Source organism: Mobula hypostoma, chromosome 4 (genome assembly GCF_963921235.1).
Source record: "Mobula hypostoma chromosome 4, sMobHyp1.1, whole genome shotgun sequence".
Taxonomy (NCBI): Eukaryota; Metazoa; Chordata; class Chondrichthyes; order Myliobatiformes; family Myliobatidae; genus Mobula; species Mobula hypostoma.
Genome location: NC_086100.1, coordinates 100009049 through 100031407, shown reverse-complemented (window position 1 = coordinate 100031407; position 22359 = coordinate 100009049). Strand labels below are relative to the sequence as shown.

Genomic DNA, 22359 nt, shown 5'->3' with positions numbered 1-22359 from the left:
TCAAAATGACTCAAAGTTCAGTCCAGTTTGTAGTTCAGTTCGCAGTAATCGTTGCCATGGCGATGGACAAGGTGGGGGAAGAGAGACAGAGATAGAACAGGAACAACTGATCATTCAGAACAGCTTCACTCACAGACCAGCGGTATGGCTCACAAACAGCATTTGGGCGGGTCCTTGGTGATGTCACCTGAGGTCACCGACTGTGACCCCTCCTCCAGATGCGGTCGATCCTCTGCAGTGAACCCGGCACCCAGGCAAGGGCGGACACACACCGGGTTCCCGCTGATCGTACCTTTCCACCCTGTGCGTTGTCCGGTACTTCTCATCACTCGTGAGAGGCGCACCGCTTCCAGGGTCTCGTTACCTCGGGTGGCGTGTGTGTCTGTCTTAGCGAACCTGTCCCTTTTTATCCCCCTGCTGGGGTATCGCCTGTCCATCACTTCAAACAGTTCAGGGTTCAAAGGGGGGAGCCGCTCCAGACAGCTCTTCCTCCCACATCCCTTCATTACACATCTCCAGACGCTGCTCCATTGTTCCTTATCTCTCCTTCCCCTGAGGGCAGGTGGCAGACCAACTGCTGATGCCACTGATGCTAGCCCAGGCCAGCAAACATCTTAATTTTATGTGTATTCTCGTAACACTTCCCCCCTTTAAGGATTTTTACCGGGAGGTAAAAATTACAAACATGACTACATTATCTGATACATACACAATATACATCTTTAACAGTTATTTAGCTAATACAGAGAATTTGAAGCTGTCAACACCTTGACAGACAGTCATCACATTTTCTGTTCCTTTTACACGTGTTATTAATAATCCCTTAGACCAGGCTCCAACTCAGCAAACTTCATAGTGGCCAAAAACACTGATGAATTGCGACCAATGTAACCTCTCATTTGGTTTTGTCCCGGACCACAATAACAAGGGTCGTCCCATTCCGACTCAGTTTTCTCTCGCAAGGGCTTAGTAGGAGGGGGACGGGTATTGACCGCAGAGTTATTGCAAAACTTCCTGCAGTACCCCACCATCTCCAAGAGCCTTCTGAGGGCCCTCTTGTCTGTCGGGGTTGGGAGGTCAGCGATAGCCTGCACTGTAGCTTGCATCACTGCCAGCTGCCCCTGTGTCACCACAATTCCCAGGTAAGTGACATTCGTGTGGCCGAATTCATTTTTTCCAAGGTTCACTATCAAGCTGGCTTCAGACAGCCGTGTTAAATTGCCAATACACACCTCTGTGTTCATCAGCCCTTTAGTCACTGAATTACTCAAAAAATATGGGTGTTGTTTACTTGGCCGCCCTATTGTAACAGGCATAACCCAACGTCCCAGTTCTTTGCATTTCCTCGGGACAATCAGACACATGGGTGCGAGTCGTTTAATTACTCCTTCGGGGATTAAGGGAGAGACCTTATCAGTAGACCTGGCCAAAACAATAGCCTTCTCCCATCTGACCGATCCCATCCTAATCTTTTCAAAATGGTTTTTTTCTCTTATCAAGGGGCCCCTAGCTTCATTGATTTCCACGCTAACACCGACTAGGTTTGTTAGCATATCAAAAGCCGGTGACCGTCTCAGTTCGCGTCGGTCATGATCAATAACATTCTTCCCCCTGGGCAGCCGGTAAATCTCTTTCATGATTCCACCAACTGTTTCCCCCAGCACCGCAAAATGTCCACCGGGGGGTACCTCGTGGGCCATGTTAAAAACCTCATCCCCATAACTCTTTTGCACCACCCCCCACTCCTCATCTGCGGATGCTGTACTTGATTTCCCTTTCTTCCTTAGCACCTCCTCATCCGCACAATAGCTTGTCAAGGCTGTGTCAGAGAGAGCGGTCTCGGCCAAAACCATCAGCCCCTCGTCTCGCTCCTGCGTCTGCACAAATTCTTTCCTGGCTACTGCTACGTCCGTCCCAGCTCCCTCACTACCTCTTATCTCACTACACCCTGTCTCATACAAGGTTGGCAGAAATGTTTCAGCCAAATTCACCATCGCGGGCGGGGCCTCCATGCTGGCAGGCTGACCCGTCAATCTCACGACTGGGAACACGATTCCTCCGGCGATGTCATTACCGAGCAAGACTTCCACGTCTTTCATCGGTAATTCGGACCTCACCCCGATCGTGACTAGTCCAGAGACCAGGTTGCTCTGTAAATGTATCTGGTGCAAAGGGACTGACTCTGTCCCTTCCCCAACACCTTTGACCTCTACCTCCCCAGTCTGGGTCTCTGAGCTAAACTCTAATACACTCTTCAGTATTAGTGACTGACACGCTCCCGTGTCTCTCCAGATCCGCACTGGAACTGGTTTTAACCTCTTTTTCACTGACACCAGTCCGGCCGAGATAAACCTCTCGCGCCCTTCCTGGACTTTTTCAGACCTGTCCTTCCCTAGCGGTTCGCTTAACAGCTCAATACAGCCATTCCAAATTTCCGCTTTTCCTTTCCCCGTCTCCTTTCTTGGGGCAAAGCACCTGGACGCAAAGTGTCCGACTTTCCCACAATTATAACAGACGACCCCAGGAGACTTCCTACCAGACTGCTCCCGGTCTACCTTATCCTTTTCACTAGTCCCCGGCTTACTTTCTGACTTTTCCGGTGGACTCTCCCCGCCGTCCTGACTACCCTTCTGGTAGCCTTTACTCGGGGCAACCTTCATTTTATGCGTCAACGCATACTCATCCGCTAACTTAGCAGTTGCGGCTAACGTGGCTGCCTCTTTCTCATCGAGGTAGGGTCTCATACCCTCAGGGACACAACCTTTAAACTGCTCAATCAGAATCAGTTGCAGCAGTCTGTCGTAATCCCCCTCTACCCCTTTCGAGGTGCACCAACGCTCACAATATGTTTGCATCTCACGAGCAAACTCCAAATACGTGCGGTCCCACTGCTTCCTCGCATTCCGGAACCTCTGCCGGTATGCCTCCGGGACCAACTCATAAATCCTGAGGATGGCCTCTTTCACCACCTCATACCTCTGGGCATCTTCCGCGGATAAAGCTGAGTAAGCTTGTTGGGCCTTCCCTTTCAGTACACTCTGAAGTAAGACAACCCACTTATCCCTCGGCCATTCCTGACTTATAGCTACCTTTTCGAAGTGGAGAAAGTACCGATCCACATCGGTATCGTCAAATGGGGGAACCAGCCTAACCTCCTGGGTCGCCCGGAACCCTCCACCTTGGTTCGGCACGAGCCCCTGCTCGGCCCTTATCTTTAACTTCTCCAGCTCAAATTCCCTTTCCCTCTGTTTCTCCTCTCTCTCCAACTGTCTGTCCCTCTCTCTCTCTTGCCTTTCTACCTCTCTCTCGCCTTTCTACCTCTCTCTCCTGCCTTTCTAACTGCTTCTCTTCGTGTTCTAACTGCCGTACCCGGAACTCGTGCTCGAGTCTCAGTTTTTCAAGCTGTACCTGTACCGCGTCTCCAGCAGGTTTTTCAATAGACACCTCCCCCAGCTCACCTTGGGGAAACACACCTTTAGATACATAGTGCTCTACAATAGCTCTGTGTATCTCCTCTCTCCTCATTGTCGACTTCACCTTAGCAAGATTCACCCGTTTTGCCACAGCTATCAATTCCGATTTCCTGGCATCCTCTAATGCCTCCAAGGTCGGCGCCTTTATAAATTCCTCAACCTCCATTTCTGCTGTTTGTCTTTTCTTTCTTTCGGGAATTTTAACCCAATCAATTTACTCCGTCCCAAATTTAGCGTTCAAAATCGCGGACGAGAACCCCACTTATGTTACGTACCCCGTAACTGGGTTGCCAAACCAGCAGAAATGGATCACTCAGTTGGAGTCTGGAGTACTAGAACTAGGAAAGTTTTATTAAAGAAACAAGCAACACAGTAATCGAAAGGATAATAAATGCAACAGTTCAGTGATGATAAACACATGTGCACAGAATTAAGATAACAGCATCAATCAAGCTCTATCGTTGTCTAGGGGTTAAATGACCAATTTCAAAATGACTCAAAGTTCAGTCCAGTTTGTAGTTCAGTTCGCAGTAATCGTTGCCATGGCGATGGACAAGGTGGGGGAAGAGAGACAGAGATAGAACAGGAACAACTGATCATTCAGAACAGCTTCACTCACAGACCAGCGGTATGGCTCACAAACAGCATTTGGGCGGGTCCTTGGTGATGTCACCTGAGGTCACCGACTGTGACCCCTCCTCCAGATGCGGTCGATCCTCTGCAGTGAACCCGGCACCCAGGCAAGGGCGGACACACACCGGGTTCCCGCTGATCGTACCTTTCCACCCTGTGCGTTGTCCGGTACTTCTCATCACTCGTGAGAGGCGCACCGCTTCCAGGGTCTCGTTACCTCGGGTGGCGTGTGTGTCTGTCTTAGCGAACCTGTCCCTTTTTATCCCCCTGCTGGGGTATCGCCTGTCCATCACTTCAAACAGTTCAGGGTTCAAAGGGGGGAGCCGCTCCAGACAGCTCTTCCTCCCACATCCCTTCATTACACATCTCCAGACGCTGCTCCATTGTTCCTTATCTCTCCTTCCCCTGAGGGCAGGTGGCAGACCAACTGCTGATGCCACTGATGCTAGCCCAGGCCAGCAAACATCTTAATTTTATGTGTATTCTCGTAACAGTATGTTCTCCCCATGATCGACTGGACACTCCAGTTTCCTCCCACTATGCAAAGATGTACCAGTTAGTAGGTTAATTGGTCACTGTAAATTGTCCCATGATCAGGCTAGGTTTAAAAGTGGGGATTGCTGGGTTACGTGGCTCGAAGGGCCAGAAAGGCCTATTCCACACTGTATCACAATAAGTAAATAATATGAAGATAGATAAATCCCCAGGAGCTGATCAGGTATATCCAAGAACACAGTATGAAGCTAGAGAAGAAATTGGGGAAGGCCTGGCTGAGATACATGCATAAAAGGCCAGGCAGCATCTATGGAAAAGAGTAATCGGTTGACTCTTCAGCAGGTCTTGGCCTGGAACATTGACTGTTTACTCTTTTCCATAGATGCTGCCTGAGTTGCTGAGTTCCGCCAGCATTTTGGGTGTGCTGCTTTGGATTTCTAGCATCTGCAGATTTTCTTGTGTTTGAGAGATAAGTGCTGGAAGACTGGAGGCTGGCAAAATGTTCTGCCTTTATTTAAGAAAGACTGCAGAGAAAATCCTGGGAACTGTAGACCAGTAGCCTAACAACTGTGGTAGGTAGTACTCAAGGGGATTCTCATGGATAAGATATATAAGCATTTGGAACGACAGGAATTGATTAGAGAGAGTCAGCTAGGCTTTGAGTGTGGGTGATGTATCTCATAAATTTGATTATTTTGAAGAATAACTAGAAGGTTGATAATGGCAGGTCAGTAGACATTGTCTGTATGGACTTCAGTAAGGTTCAGCATGGTAGGTTCCTAAGGAAAGCTAGATCACATGGGATCTAGGGAGAATGAGCTAATTCAAAGTTCAAATTTATTATTAAAGTATTTATATGTCACCATATACAATCTTGGGATTCACTTTCTTGCAGGTATTCACAGTGGAACAGAGAAATACAATAGAATCAATGAAAAACGACACAGAGATTGACAAATAACCAATGTGAAAGGAAGGCATACTGTGCAAATAAAAAATAGATATGTAAATAAATAATACTGAGGACATGAGTTGTAGAGTTCCTGAAAGTGATTCCAATTGACAGTGGTGTGTTGGTGTTATGTGTTCGATCAATGATATGGATAAAAGTGTACAAGACATGCGTTTGCTGATGACACTAAACAAGGTAGTATCATTAACAGCAACGATGGTTATCAGCATTTACAGAGGGTTCTTGATCAGCTGGGTAAGTGTGCCAAGGAAGGGCAAATAGAATTTATTTCAAGTAACTGCAAGGTGTTGCATTTTGGGAGGGCAGATCAGGGTATGACACTCACAGTGAACTGTTGGGCCCTGGGGAGCTTTGTAGAACAGAGGGATCTAGATATGCAGGTCCAAGGTTTCCTGAAAGTGATGTCACAGGTAGACAGGGTAGCAAAGAAAGCATCTGGCCTTCTTCATTCAGGGCTTTGAATGTAGAAGATGGATGTTATGTTGCAGATGTACAAGACATTGGTGAGGCTGCTTTTAGAATATTGTGGTTGCTTTGCAGATAGCAAAGATGTAATTTAGGTGATAAGATGTACAAGGATGTTGATGGAACTTGAGGGTCTGGGTTATAGAGAGAGGTTGAGGTGGTTGGAACTGATTGAGGGGTGATCTTACAGATGTGTATATGAGGAGCATAGAAAGAGCCAGTGACAGGATTCTTTCCCTCAATTCACTCAAGAACTGAAGAACATGAGTTTAAGATGAGAGGAGAGAGATTTAATAGAAACGTAAGGGCAAGCCCTTTCACCCAGATAATGATGCATATATGGAATTAGCTGCCAGAAAGAGTGGTTGAGGCAGATTTGTGAACAGCATTTAAAAGGTACTGGAGCAGGTACATGGATAGAAATGTGCCAAAAGTAGACAAACCTCTAGTCCTGTCGTCCTCATCAGTGTAGTCAAGAGGAAAGCTTATGAAACAATATGTTTGGCAGCAGCATGGCTGCAGGAGCTGCCAGAAGGATGTGCAATGACGTCCAGCCACTTCAGGTGCTCCACTCCAGAATTGCTGTCTGGTTTCACTCCCGTAGCCTTCATCTCTCCCAAGGCTGCCCACAAGGCAGTGGGGCTATTAACCCATAGCTGGGGATCTGGTTCACAACCACCAGGGTATGTCCACACACCAGTGGGCCTGCGTGCTACGTGTGCTCCAAGTGTGGCCTCACCATTAACTTATAAAATTGCAACTGATGAATTGCATTTGGCAAAACATGAAGTTATGAAGCATATTTAAATTTGTGTGCTGGGATGTGAGGGAGAAATATTTCGGTGAGACAGGAGTTAGTAATTCTTTCTGTATCAAGGGAATGTGAGTGTCATACTGATCAGCAGTGAATGTAAGTTTGTTTGCCCTTCATGGGAGAGTTGACGAGAGACAATTTATATACATCTTGTTGGCTGCTTGAGTGTTAAGGAACCACTTTATTCCTTCTGGTTCACATTATAGGTACACATTATGAGAATATCATTCTCAACTATCTCTGCTTTCAAGATTCCTACCCAAGGAATGTATTTGAATACAGTTTAGAAAATAGAGATACTGTTAAAGTTGTGTGCAAACTTTATGAACTTTAAGTTTGGATTTTAAATTTTTATCCCTTTAAATTTCCACATGGCCAGCATCTCAGTTGCTAGTTTTGTAATATTAACATCTCTGAAAATCAATGTGACTCATATGCATGCAGCCCAGGAATGGCTGTCAGGATGCCTTTGTTGACCCAAGTTGCTACTCTTGTTTGTTGCTGTCTGCAGCATTTTGCTATTAGTTTAATGTGTTCTGTTTTGCTTTAGAGCTGCCCATTTGATATTTTCCCTTTCCTACACAAAAAAAACATAATGATGTCAGTTATACAATAAAACCAATGCCATTTTATTAAATAATTTGATATATGCATGACACTCAGATTTGTTTTCTGAATTATTATTATTCGTGTACAGCTTGCTCAAAAGTGCATATTCAAATTGAGGGGTAACGTTAGTTGACTGCTTGTAATTCTCCAAGCTTAGACATAAGTATCCGTACCCAACTGTAGTATTTATTATAGCACAAGAAAATGCTGCTGGAGGGAGTACTTTAGGCAGGTATAAAAACAACATTCTAAAATCAATCTCAGAATCAGATTTAATATCACTGGCATATATTGTGAAATTTGATGTTTTAGAGCAGTACATTGCAATAAATGATAAGAACTATAAATTACAAAAAGTATATATAAAAAAGAGAAAATGAAATTAAATAGGTAGTCTAAAAAGAGAGGGAAAAAATACTGAGGTAGCGTTCATGGGTTCATTCAGAAATTTGATGACGGGGGGGGGGGAAGAGCTGTACCCGAAATGTTGAGTACGAGTCTTCATGCTCCTGTACCACCACCTTAATGGTAGCAATGAGAAGAGAGCATGTCCTGGGTGATGGGGCACTTGGACAGGTCAACATGGACAAATGGGATGAAATTAGAATGGCATTTTGATCAGCAATGGTGTGTTGACCCAGATTCTGTGGTGTATTATTCTGTCCATAACTGATTGTTAGTGTCATCACCTAAAATGGAATTTGTTTATAAAATCCTTGACATTTTTAAAAATGTGCATGAATTGATCTTTGAGTTTGCATTTCTTGGCACCTTTGAAATCGCATACAAACATTGGGTTGTTAGGTCCACGTCTCAGAGAAGCTAACAATCCAGCAACATATACAGCGACTTTGGTATTATGGGATGGCATGGTAGTGTAGTGGTTAGTGCAATCCTTTACAGCACTGGCTGTAAGATCATTTCCCACCACAGACTGGAGGACTTTGTGCATTCTCCCTTTGACTGTGTGGGTTTCCACCAGGTGCTCCGGTTTCCTCTCACATTCCTTGCTGATAAGTGTTCGGGTTAATGAGTTGTGGGAATGTTGTATTGGTGCTGGGAGCGTGGCAACACTTGTGTCCTTGATGCTGCCTGGCCTGCTGCGTTCACCAGCAACTTTGATGTATGTTGCTAATCCTTTATCTGTTTAGTTAGAGGATGAAAATTATTCTGTGTGTCCTCCCATTTCAAGACAAAGATATTGAACGTGTATCATCAGTAACTGAAATCGGTGTTCTTGCTTTGCACAGTTCAGTTAAGTATTCTCTCATAAACTAGGTGGCCTGTCAAGGGAGTCCTTAAGTCATTTCTATCAATCTTGAGTCTGTAGGAAAGAAAATATGCCCATAACTTATAAACAAAATCTGGTTCACACAAATGCCCTGTGGGGATTTTGGGTGCATGAACACCTTTATACGTACTTTTTTTGTGTGTTGTTTCAGACATTTTCCTCACTGATACAAGTCCTGGAGTAAAACCTGTCAAAACACTGAAAGGAGGAGCTAACAGTTTTGGGTTTTAAAATGTAGGGAAGAAAATCATCTAGTAAAGGAGTAAAAAAACAAGCATGAAAAGAATCAGCCTTTATTTCCCTTGTGTGTAATTACCTCAGGAGGCAGCTGCATTATTGGATACATAAATATGTTACCCTATTTTGCAACTTGTTGTGAGCATTGTTTTGTGTACCCAAAACCCTTTGCTTGTCTTCCTGCACCTCTCAAATAACTTAAAAAGCAGTGATTCTGATGCATTTAGGTATGTAAAGCAGTGTGAGTTCATGACAGAGCTCATAAGATAATTACCTTAAGAGCAGAACTTGAAGCTGCCTACAATTGAATGGGTGGCTTTTGGGCAAAAATCTCAAGGTATTAGTTATCCTCTGTTGTGTTTTGCCCACTGTAAACAATTTGCAGCATGTGTGAATAGATCAGGTAACAAGGATGGATTTTTAACCAAGCAAATCTGGGAATCCTTAGGTGCAATGTACACACTCAAAACCAGGAAGTGTCTAACTTAGAATCAAAAACCTGCAGTTATCTGAAATAGAAACAAAATATTGTAGACATTCAACAGATCAGAAAATGTCGGTGATGAGAGAAAACTTAACGTTCCCTTCCATCAGAATGGAAGATGCACAGAATTTAGTTCATTGTAAAGTCATGTGCATTGTGCAAAACGAGGGAAAAGAAGCTGAGATCAAATGACAAAAAATAGCTTTAAACATCTCCAGCTATTAAAGTCTGGAACAATGAGACTCTTGAATTTTCTGTGTTACAGGATTTTCTTGACAAATTAATATTTATGAAATCAATTGCTTTATTCCTACTTGAAGAATTTGCCCTAACTTTTTTGACATGTTTATTGAGTAACAAAGAATTCCATATAGGGAATTAAGTGAGCCATGTCTCTGTGGAGAAGCAATGCAAACCAAGCAGAAATTTCAGGATTGAACATAAGTGCGTTGATGTCCAGTTTACCTCTTAACCTCATCATTATTCTAAGCATTAAATGTAATCGTTGCATTTCAATGAAAATCTCCTTTTCTGGAAAGCATACAGAGTTGCTGGGTGTAATGTCAAGCAACTTGCTTAGGCAATTGTCATTCGTATTTACTTTTGTGTTACTGAGGGAAATAATTGCAGATTTTTGTGAAAGATTTGTGTTAATAGATCTGCTTATTCTGAGAAGTCTGAAATGTACTTTTTGTTTTTCTTTTGCAGCTTGTTAAAGATTTACTGAAAGTGCTACCCACAATATTCACTAGCACAAGAGAGACCCATAGTGCACTGGGGCCAGCTCTGCAGGCTGCATTTAAACTTATGTCTCCTACAGGAGGGCGCATATCTGTGTTCCAGACACAGTTACCGTCTGTTGGTGTGGGTCGACTTTTTTCAAGAGAAGATCCTAACCAGCGATCCACCATAAAGGTAATTAAACAAAGAGAAACAAATCTTGTATCAAACATAATGTAAAGGTGATATTTTTAATTTCTGTAGTTTTAGTCACCTGAAGTCAAGAAGCCTGGGCAGCTCTGTGTAATTTCAATATTTTTTGAGATCTTCAGACATCAAAAGTAAACCAAGTTGGAGAACATTTGATAAGTTAAAATGCTACCTTATAAATGGTCCCATGATCATTAAAGTTGATAAGAGTAATGGTGGGAGATTTAGAGCTGATTTGAGGTAGATACTGGTTAAAACCACACTGCTTGACACGGGGAGGTGGAGGATACTCATAAGAGGTATTTAGATAAGCACCTGAAAATACCACGGCACAGAAAGCTATGGACCAAGTGCTGAAAAGTGGGCCGTGTAGATAGGTAGCTAAGGGCTGGCATGCACATACTGAGTTTAATTGCTGTATGACTGCTTTCAGAGCATAGAACACGATAGCACAGTAAAGGCCCTTTGTCTCACAATGTTGTGCTGACCTTTTAACTTCCTGTAAAGTTCAAAATTATTTTATTATCAAAGTGCATATATGTCACCATGTATGACCATAAGACATAGAAGCAGAATCAGGCCATTCAGCCCATCGAGTCTGCTCCGCCATTCCATCATGGGTGATCCTGGATCCCAATCAACCCCATACCTGCCTTCTCACCATATCCTTTGATGTCCTGACCAATCAGAAAACAATCAACTTTCGCCTTAATATACACACAGACTCGGTTTCTACCACAGTCTGTGGCAAAGCATTCCACTGATTCACTACTCTCTGGCTAAAAAGAATTCCTCCTTACCTCTGTTCTAAAAGGTCCCTCATCAATTGAGGCTGTGCCCTCTAGTTCTGGACACTCCCACCATAGGAAACATCCTCTCCACATTTAGCCTATCTAGTCCTTTCAACATTTGGTAGGTTTTAATGAGATTCCCGCCCCCCCCCCGCATTCTTCTAAATTCCAGTGAGTACAGACTCAAAGTTGCTAAACGCTCCTCATATGTTAACCCCTTCATTCCCAGAATCATCCTCGTGAACCTCCTCTGGACTCTCTCCAATGACAACACATCCTTTCGAGATATGGGGCCCAAGAAGGATATGTTGGCAACATTGCTTTCATATTCTATTGTTGGGACTCCTTAATTTCATTAGGCAGAATTCTCCCAGACTGTTCAAAGGTTCAATTTAATGTCAGAGAAATGTAAACAATATACATCCTGAAATGCTTTTTCTTTGCAAACATCCACGAAAACAGAGAAGTGCCCTAAAGAATGAACAACAGTTAAACATGAGAACCCCAAAGACCCCCCAGCTCCCCCCTCACATGCATAAGCGGCAGCAAGCAGTGATCTCCCCCCCCCAGAAAAAAAGGCGTACCCGCTACCAAGCACAAGCACGAGCTAGGCAATAGCAATGACACAGACCTTGCAGTTACCCCAAAGCATCTGGCATTCAACAAACCACAGGTTCTCTCTCTCCCTAATAAGGGAGAGGGAGGTGTCCCCCATTTTCACAGAGAACAGGAGATATAACAAGAACCCACTGGTTTACAATGTTAAAAAGTCTGCTTTGTTGCTTTTTACGAGCTCTGTGCCCAAAGATCGCAAAGATCTCTGGTCTTCGGGCCTACAGCGAAAGATTTTCCGGCCTCCCCAACGACACATGAGTCTCCTGCCATGGCACCGACCCTTGATCTGCCCGTCTCCAGAGCCCCGAGACCGCAGGCTTTCAAATACGAATTGGACTCTCAGGCCGAACCTTGGCATGCTGAACAACAACGGCCAGTTCTGAAACCCCAAGAATGGGTCCTATTCCCACAAAGAACCGAAGTCTGCGAGTATCTCCAGGTCAGGGTCTTCAAAAGAACCCTGAAAGGGACAAATAAAGATATTAAAGATGGAAATAGAGCTGTTTCCGAAGATGCAAGCAAAGGAGTCGCCGTTTGGCACCATCTTAACTCCGCCTCCAACGTATGAGTTAAGTTCGCCGTGTATGTTGCATGTTACATTGTACATTATTACGTTTTGGGGAGGCGTTTTTTTTCTGATATATGTGCGATGTCACCATTGGTTTGCGGGAAAATAAAGTGTGCGTTAGAAGTAATTACACTCGTGTTGATTTTTGCCAACAGTCCCACACTATTCCTCTTGAAATAAATGCCAACATTGCATTTGCTGCCTTTACCATAGACTCAAACTGTAAATTAACCTTCTGGGAGTCTTGCACGAGGGCTTCTATGTCCTTCTGCACCTCTGATGTTTGAACTTTCTCCCCATTTAGATAATAGTCCACACTATTGTTCCTTTTACCAAAATGCATTATCATACACTTCCCAACACTGAATTCCATCTGCCTCTCTTTTGCCGATTCTTCCAATTTATCTAAGTCCTGCTGCAATTGCATTGCTTCTTCAGCCCTTCCATACCCCTTCTACATACCCCTCCACCTATCTTCGTATCATCCGCAAACTTTGCCACAATTTCATTATCCAAATCATTGGCAAACACTGTGAAAAGTTACAGTCCCAATACTGACCCCTAAGGAACACCACTAGTCACCAGCAACCAACCAAGAAAGGCCCCTTTTATTCTCACTCACTGCCTCCTACCTGTTAGCCATTCCTTTATTCATGCCAGTATCTTTCATGTATCGCCATAGGATTTTATCTTGTTAAGCAGTTTAGTGTGTGACACCTTGCCAAACACCTTCTGAAAATCCAAATAAATGACATCCAGTGCCTCTCCTTTGTCCACCCTGCTTGGTACTTCCTCAAAGAACAGATTTTTCAGGCAAGATTTTGTCCTATAGAAACAATGCTGACTTTGACTTGTTTTATCATTAGTCTCCAAATATCCTGAAACCTAATCCTTAATAATAGACTCCCACACTTTCCTAACCACTGAGATTAGGCTAACTGGCCTATAATTTCCTTTCTTTTGCCTTCCTCTCTTCTTAAAGACTGGAATGACATTTGCAATCTTCCAGTCCTCTGGGACCTTGCCAGAATCAAGTGATTCTTGAAAGATCATGACCAATGCATTCGTTATCTCTTCGGCTATCTCTCTCAGGACTCTGGCATGTAGTTCATCTGGTCCAGGTGACTTATCCACCTTAAGACCTTTCAGTTTGCCTAGCAGTTTTTCCTTTGTATTAGCACAGGCACTCACTCCTGCTCCCTGACACTCATGGATCTCTGGCACACTGCTAGTGTCTTCCACAGTAAGGCTGATGCAACGTACCCATTACATTTATCTGCTATTTCTTTGCCCCTCATTACTACCTCATCATCATCAGGTGCAGTGCCCAGTTTGAGCTTTGACCGCCATGGCCCACACTCCTGTTTCGGGTCAAGTGGATCAATTCATTGGTACTCATTTCCAGTTCTCTGGCTGCTGTCTCCATCATCATTTGTCTTTGTCTTCCTCTTGCTTTCTTCCCTTCAATCTTTCCCATAATTACCGTGCATTCTAATTCCTCTTTCCTAATCACATGTCCAATGAAGTTACGTTGCCTTTTCATATCTCATACATTATTTCTCTTTTTGTGTTTGCTCTGTTCATGACATCCTTGTAGATATTCGTTTCGTCCATGATATTCTTTGCCTCACCAACATCGTTTTCCAGTGGTCCAATATGAACTCTCACCTCCCTTTTACACTTTATATAACTGAAAAACTTTGGTATCCTGCTTTATATTATTGGCTAGTCTACCCTCATATTTCATATTTTCCCTTATAGCTTCTTTATTTGTGTTTGGTTAGATTTTTTAAAAAATTCCCAATCATCCAACTTCCCACTCACTTTTGCTACCTTATATGCCCTTTCCTTGGCTTTTATGCAGTCCTTAACTTCCCTTGTCAGCCTTGGTTGCCTACCCTTGCCATTTGAGAACTTCTTCCTCTGTGGGACATATCTATCCTGTGCCTTTCTCTCCAGAAACTTCAGCCACCTCTGCTCTGCCGTCATCCCTGTCGATATCCTCCTCCAATCCACCTGGGCAAGTTCCTTCCTCATAGTCATAGTCGTAGTCATAGTCATACTATATTGATCCCGGGGGAAATTGGTTTTCGTTACAGTTGCACCATAAATAATTAAATAGTAATAAAACCATAAATAATTAAATAGTAATATGTAAATTATGCCAGGAAATAAGTCCAGGACCAGCCTATTGTCTCAGGGTGTCTGACCCTCCAAGGGAGGAGTTGTAAAGTTTGATGGCCACAAGCAGGAATGACTTCCTGTGACGCTCAGTGTTGCATCTCAGTGGAATGAGTCTCTGGCTGAATGTACTCTTGTGCCCACCCAGTACATTACTTAGTGGATGGGAGACGTTGTCCAAGATGGCATGCAACTAGGACAGCATCCTCTTTTCAGGCATCATCGTCAGAGAGTCCAGTTCCATCCCCACAACATCACTGGCCTTACGAATGAGTTTGTTGATTCTGTTGGTGTCTGCTACCCTCAACCTGCAGACCCAGCACACAACAGCAAACACGATCGCACTGGCCACCACAGACTCGTAGAACATCATCAGCATCGTCAGACAGATGTTAAAGGACCTCAGTCTCCTCAGGAAATAGAGACGACTCTGACCCTTCTTGTAGACAGCCTCAGTGTTCTTTGACCAGTCCAGTTTATTGTCAGTTCATATCCCCAGGTATTTGTAATCCTCCACCATGTCCACACTGACCCCCTGGATGGAAACAGGGGTCACCGGTGCCTTAGCTCTCCTCAGGTCTACCACCAGCTCCTTAGTCTTTTTCACATTAAGCTGCAGATAATGCTGCTCACACCATGTGATAAAGTCTCTGTAATTCCCTTTATTTCATTGCAATACTGATACATGTGACTTGTGCTTTTCCTTCTCAAATTGCAGTATGAGTTCAAACATATGACCACTGCTTCCTAAGGGTTCCTTTACATTAAGCTCCCTCATAAGATTTGGGTTGTTATACAACCTTTCCCTGAGTAGGCTCAAGCATAAGCTGCTCTGAAAAGCCATCTCATAGGCATTCAACAAATTCCCTCTCTTGCATCTGACACCGACCTGATTTCTCCAATCCCCTTCCCCAATTTCTGAAACCCTCATTCGCTGCTGTCGTTACTGCGTGGTCGGGAATCTTCCCAAGGGAGGGCTTCAAAATCCCCGGCTTTGCCTGCTGTTGGCGACCGAGATTGAGGTTGAATCGTTCAGACAGAGATGGCGCTCAGTACTTGGTGTCGGAGAGCTGAATCGGAGGCTCGAATTTTTTGGATGACTCACAGTTGGACTGTGGTCGGCATGGCAGGGAGAGTTTTTCTTCCTTCTCCCGTCTGCGTAAGATGTGGGACATTTGACAGACTTTGAACTTTTTACTGTGCTCATGGACTTCTTCATCAAGTTATGGTATTGTAACTATATGTTATAATTATGTAGTTTTGTTAGTTTTTTCAGTCTTGGTCTGTCCTGTGTTAGAACATAGAATAATACAGCACAGTACAGGCCCTTTGGCCCACAATGTTGTGCCGACCCTCAAACCCTGCCTCCCATATAAGCCCCCACCTTAAATTCCTCCATATACCTGTCTAGTAGTCTCTTAAACTTCACTAGTGTATCTGCCTCCACCACTGACTCAGGCAGTGCATTCCACGCACCAACCACTCTCTGAGTAAAAAACCTTCCTCTAATATCCCCCTTGAACTTCCCACCCCTTACCTTAAAGCCATGTCCTCTTGTACTGAGCAGTGGTGCCCTGGGGAAGAGGCGCTGGCTATCCATTCTATCTATTCCTCTTATTATCTTGTACATCTCTACCATGTCTCCTCTCATCCTCCTTCTCTCCAAAGAGTAAAGCCCTAGCTCCCTTAATCGCTGATCATAATCCATACTGTATAAACCAGGCAGCATCCTGTAAATGTCCTCTGTACCCTTTCCAATGCTTCCACATCCTTCCTATAGTGAGCGACCAGAACTGGACACAGTACTCCAAGTGTGGCCTAACCAGAGTTTTATAGAGCTGCATCATTACATCACAACTCTTAAACTCTATCCCTCGACTTATGAAAGCTAACACCCCATAAGCTTTCTTAACTACCCTATCCACCTGTAAGGCAACTTTCAGGGATCTGTGGACATGTACCCCCAGATCTCTCTGCTCCTTCGCACTGCCAAATATCCTGCCATTTACTTTGTACTCTGCCTTGGAGTTTGGCCTTCCAAAGTGTACCACCTCACACTTCTCCGGGTTGAACTCCATCTGCCACTTCTCAGCCCACTTCTGCATCCTATCAGTATCTCTCTGCAAACTTTGACAATCCTCTACACTATCTACAACACTACGAACCTTTGTGTCATCTGCAAACTTGCCAACCCACCCTTCTACCCCCACATCCAGGTTGTTAATAAAAATCACGAAAAGTAGAGGTCCCAGAACAGATCCTTGTGGGACACCACTAGTCACAATCCTCCAATCTGAATGTACTCCCTCCACCACGACCCTCTGCCTTCTGCAGGCAAGCCAATTCTGAATCGACCTGGCCAAACTTCCCTGGATCCCATGCCTCCTGACTTTCTGAATAAGCCTATCGTGTGGAACCTTGTCAAATGCCTTACTAAAATCCATGTAGATTGCACCCACTGCACTACCCTCATCTATATGCCTGGTCAACTACTCAAAGAACTCTATCAGGCTTGTTAGACACGATCTGCCCTTCACAAAACCATGCTGACTGTCACTGATCAGACCATGATTCTCTAAATGCCCATAGATCCTATCTCTAAGAATCTTTTCCAACAGCTTTCCCACCTCAGACGTAAGGCTCACTGGTCTATAATTACCCGGACTATCCCTACTACCTTTTTTGAACAAGGGGACAACATTCGCCTCCCTCCAATCCTCCGGTACCATTCCTGTGGACAACGAGGACATAAAGATCCTAGCCAGAGGCTCAGCAATCTCTTCCCTCACCTTGTGGAGCAGCCTGGGGAATATTCCGTCAGGCCCCGGGGACTTACCCGTCCTAATGTATTTTAACAACTCCAACACCTCCTCTCCCTTAATATCAACATGCTCCAGAACATCAACCTCACTCATATTGTCCTCACCGTCATCAAGTTCCCTCTCATTGGTGAATACCGAAGAGGAGTATTCATTGAGGACCTCGCTCACTTCCACAGCCTCCAGGCACATCTTCCCACCTTTATCTCTAATCGGTCCTACCGTCACTCCTGTCATTATTTCTTTCTTCATATAATTGAAGAATGCCTTGGGGTTTTCCTTTACCCTACTCGCCAAGGCCTTCTCATGCCCCCTTCTTGCTCTTCTCAGCCCCTTCTTTTTTGTGATATCACACCAGAGGAAATATTGTATCATTTCTTAATGCATGCATTACTAAATGACAATAAGAGAGGACTGCGTGTCTTCATAATCTAATTACAATTGTGTCATTATTCTTATTACATGCCTTTTCCAGCTCCCTTTGCAATCTCAGCCCCACATCTTGACTTCTATTTAGAGGCCTTTATATAATTCTCATAATGTTTTTTTTTTAACCCTTGCAGTTTCTTAACTCCACCCATATAACCATATAACAATTACAGCACAGAAACAGGCCATCTTGGCCCTTCTAATCTGTGCCGAATGCTTACTCTCACCGAGTCTCACCAACCTGCACTCAGCCCATAACCCTCCATTCCTTTCCTGTCCATGTAGCTATCCAATTTAACTTTAAGTGACAACATCGAACCTGCCTCAACCACTTCTGCTGGAAGCTCGTTCCACACAGCTACCACTCTCTGAGTAAAGAAATTCCCCCTCATGTTACCCCTAAACTTTTGCCCTTTAACTCTCAACTCATGTCCTCTTGTTTGAATCTCCCCTCCTCTCAATGGAAAAAGTCTATCCACGTCAACTCTATCTATCCCCCTCATAATTTTAAATACCTCTATCAAGTCCCCCCTCAACCTTCTACGCTCCAAAGAATAAAGACCCAACTTGTTCAGCCTTTCTCTGTAACTTAGGTGAACACCCACAAAGATTCAACATTCTCTGACTCTGTCACCTCTTTCCAAAGATGTAATTCCATTTCTTACCAACAGAGCCACACCACCACGTATGCCTTCCTGCCTATCCTTTCAATACAAAATATATCCCTTGATGTTAAACTCCCAACTATGGCCGCCTTTCAGCCATGACTCAGCGATGCGACAATGTCATACCAACCAATCCCTAATTGCGCCACCAGTTCATCCACCTTATTCCAAGTGCTACATGAATTTAAATACAGCGGTTTAAATCCTGCATTCTTCACCCTTTTGAATTTTGCCTCTGTGGTACAATTTAACTCTCTGTTCTGTCTGCATTTGTACCCACTCTTTGTCTTGTCCTTCCTTACATTCATGTTGCACTCATCATCTACATGTAAACCTGCTGGTTCATCCTCAGCTCTATCAGACTGATTTCCATCCCCCTGCCATGTTAGTTTAAACCCCTCTCAATAGCTCTAGTCAACCTGCCAGCAACCCTGAGATTCATCTTCTGGCGATTATACACAGTAAACACAAGAAACACGATAGAGTCGATGAAGAATCGTACCCAACAGGATGGGCAAATGATCAATATGCAAATACAAAAAGAAATTAGAAATGGAAATAATAATAATAATAAATAAATAAATTATCAAAAATATCAAGAACATCAAATGAAAAGTTTTTGAAAGTGAGTCCATAGGTTGTGGGAGCAGTTCAGTGATGGGATGAGTGAAGTTAGCTCTTCTGGTACAAGAGCCTGAGGGAAAATGACTGTTGCTGAACCTGGTGGTGAGGATCCTGAGGTTCCTATACACTGCTTCCTGATGGCAGCAGAGAGAAGAGAAAATGGCCTAGTTGGTGGGAATCTTTGATGATGGAAGTTGAGAGTGCTTCATGTAGATGTGCTCAGTTATGGGCAGGGTTCATGATGAACTGGGCTGTGGATCCGCTACTTTTTGTATGCTTTTCTGTTCAACGGCATTGGTGTTTCCATAGCTGGCCGTAATCAACCAAACAATATATTCTCCACTGTACATCTGTAGAAGTAAGATAAATCTAACCCTTCCCTCCTCTGTAGACTTCTTTTCTATCATCTATGTATTTTTCTGAGAGTTTCTTAAATGCCCCAAATGTATTTTTCTCTGCCACCACCCTGGCAGGGTTTTCCCTGCACTCACCTCTCTGACATCCCCTATACTTTACTCCAGTCATCTTTAAATTACGCCTCTTTGTATTAGCTACTTCTACCTTGAAAAAAAGTCTTTGGCTATCCACTCTATCTGTGCTTTTTATAACTGTCTACACCTCCATCAAATCACGTCTTAACCTCCTTTTCTCCAGAGAGAAAATCCCTAGCTCGCCCAAGCTATCCTCATAAGACATGTTCTCTAATCCAGGCACTATCCTGGTAAATCTCTGCACCCTCACTATAGCTTCTACATCCATCCTATAATGAACTGAACACGGTATTCCAAGTGTGGTCTGACCAGGGTTTTATAGAGCTGCAACATTACCTTGCGGTTTTACCGATTAATAAAAGCCAATTCACCATATGCATTCTTAACCATTCTATCAGTTTGCATGGCAACTTTGAGGGACCTATGGATGTGGACCCCAAGATTGCTCTGTTCCTGCAGAATCATGCCAGTAAGCCTGTATTCTGCCTTCAAATTTGACCTTCCAAAGTGAATCATTTCACACTTCTCCGGGTTGCACTCCATCTGCTGCTTCTAAGCCCATCTCTGCATCCTGTTAATGTCCTGTTGTAACCTATGACCATCTTTAACACTGTCCACAACAAACTAACTTTTGCGTCACCTGCAGTTGTAAGAATCCAACCTTCCACTTCCTCATGAAAGTCCTTTCATGAGGTTAAGCAACACAGGCTAAGATTCTGGGCTATCTCCTCCATTTTTTTTTATTTACAGACAGTGTGGAACAGGCCCTTTCAGCCCTTCGAGTCACACCTCCCAGTAACCCCTGATTTCATCTGAGCCTAATCATGGGATAGTTTACAATCATCACCTCCCAGTAACCCCTGATTTCATCTGAGCCTAATCATGGGACAGTTTACAATCATCGACTGGTACGTCTTTAGACTGTGGGAGGAAACCGGAGCACCCGGAGGAAACCCATGGGGAGAATGTATAAACTGCTTACAGGCAGCGGCGGGTCACTGCATCTGTAAAGTGTTGAGCGAACCACTATGCTCCTGTGCCGTCCCAAAAGCTTGCATGCAATTCTGAAGATTTATTCACTTCTAATGATATTAGCTAATATTTATACAGTATATCCACTCTATTTATCACTTCCAGTTAAAGTTCCTCCTTGGATTAGAGATTCATTTTATCCCTCGCTTCTGTGAATACAGATGAAAAACATTCTCTTGGAAATACTCCTCCTTTGCCTACACACATAGGCTCTTTCTGCAGTCTTTTATAGGAAGTATTTCCTCCTTTGTTTTCCCCCTTCTATTCATACTATATATAAATATATTAAAAGTTGATCTTCATAGATGTTACCTACCAATATTTTTTCTTCTATCCTCTTTGCTTTTCTAACTTTGACTTTCATTTCATTCCTGCATTTTATACAGTCCTCTAGGGAGTCTGCATTGTTACCTTCTCCCCTTGTCTTCAGGTTCTTTTCTGCCCCTCCCCTGCCTGTGATATTCAAGAGAGGATATATTTGGAATTGTCCTTTCTTCTTAAGTTTGCTATGTACTGATTAAGAAAAACCATTTCAAGATTTCTTCACCTTTTCTACTCTTTTCAAGCAGTTGAAATCTGTTTCCAACAAACTGATCCCGATGCCCCATAAATCTAAAGCTTTCCCTTTATCTTTTCAATTACTATCTCCAATTACCTTTTAGGTCTGACACTGAAAATAACATGGAGGTAACAGCTGTTTCCCCTCAGCCCTTGTATTCTTCTCCGTAATTCCCATCCATTGTTGCTATTGCTATCCTTCCCTCCCTAACTTGGCTCCATCATGAACCCCTCCTCGAATGGATCCACCAATCACTTGCTAACTTCTGCCATGCCTCTTTATACTAACTCCTCTTTATGTTCTTCATAAGACCATAAGAGAAAAGAGCAGAATTAGGCCATTTGGCCCATCGACTCTTCTCCATTTCATCATGGCTAATTGAATTTTCCTCTCAGCCCCAGTCTCCTGCCTTCACCCTGTATCCCTTCATGCCCAGACCAATCACGAACCAATCAACTTCTCCCTTAAATATACATACTTGGCTTTCACAGCTGCCTGTGGCAAAGAATTTCACAGATTCACCAATTTCCGGCTAAAGAAATTCCTCCACACCTTCATTCTAAAAGGATACCCCTGTATTCTGAGGCTGTGGGCTCTGATCCTTGACTCTCCCTCCATGGAACACATCCTCTCCACAACCTAACCCTAACCCTAACCCTACATAGCACCTCATAGCTCACCACACCAAACTCTGCAACCTTACCTCTCCCAGCCCAACATATACATCTGCCACTCCTACCCTCAAACCTGATCCTAAGGTCCAAGGGGGCACACACCCTCACTAACCCAAGGCACACCCCGATTAACTCTGGCCACACCCCCACAAATCCGCAGCCACTACACTACCCCATCTACCAGAGCCCTACATGCTCACCACACAAAACTCCCACAACCTGATCTCTCCCAGCCCAACATATACATCCACCAGCCCTACCCTCAAACTTAATCCTAAGGTCCAAGGGGGCACACACCCCTAATAACCTCAGGCACAGCCTGATTAACCCTGGCTGCACCCCATAAACCCAATGACTTGTGTAAGGACGGACAAGATCCAATAAAGGCAAGTGTTGGACTTGGTTAATGAAGGAGTGGGCCAGATCAAAGTGGCAAGGTTGTGTGACAGTGAACCTCAAGTGACGAGATCAAAAAGCACAAGAGGGCTGATTCGCCCACTGCCCGAA

General features: G+C 44.0%; 1 protein-coding gene across 11 annotated transcripts in view; it reads left to right on the top strand.

Annotated features, from left to right (window-relative positions):
- Window positions 1-22359, top strand: part of LOC134345516 (protein transport protein Sec24B-like) — a 239669-nt gene that overhangs the window by 142339 nt on the left and 74971 nt on the right. For all 11 annotated transcript variants that reach the window (XM_063046288.1, XM_063046287.1, XM_063046286.1 and 8 more), the window contains one exon: window positions 10183-10389. In XM_063046288.1, the coding sequence (XP_062902358.1) occupies window positions 10183-10389 (207 nt within the window). The remainder of the gene's footprint in view (window positions 1-10182; window positions 10390-22359) is intronic.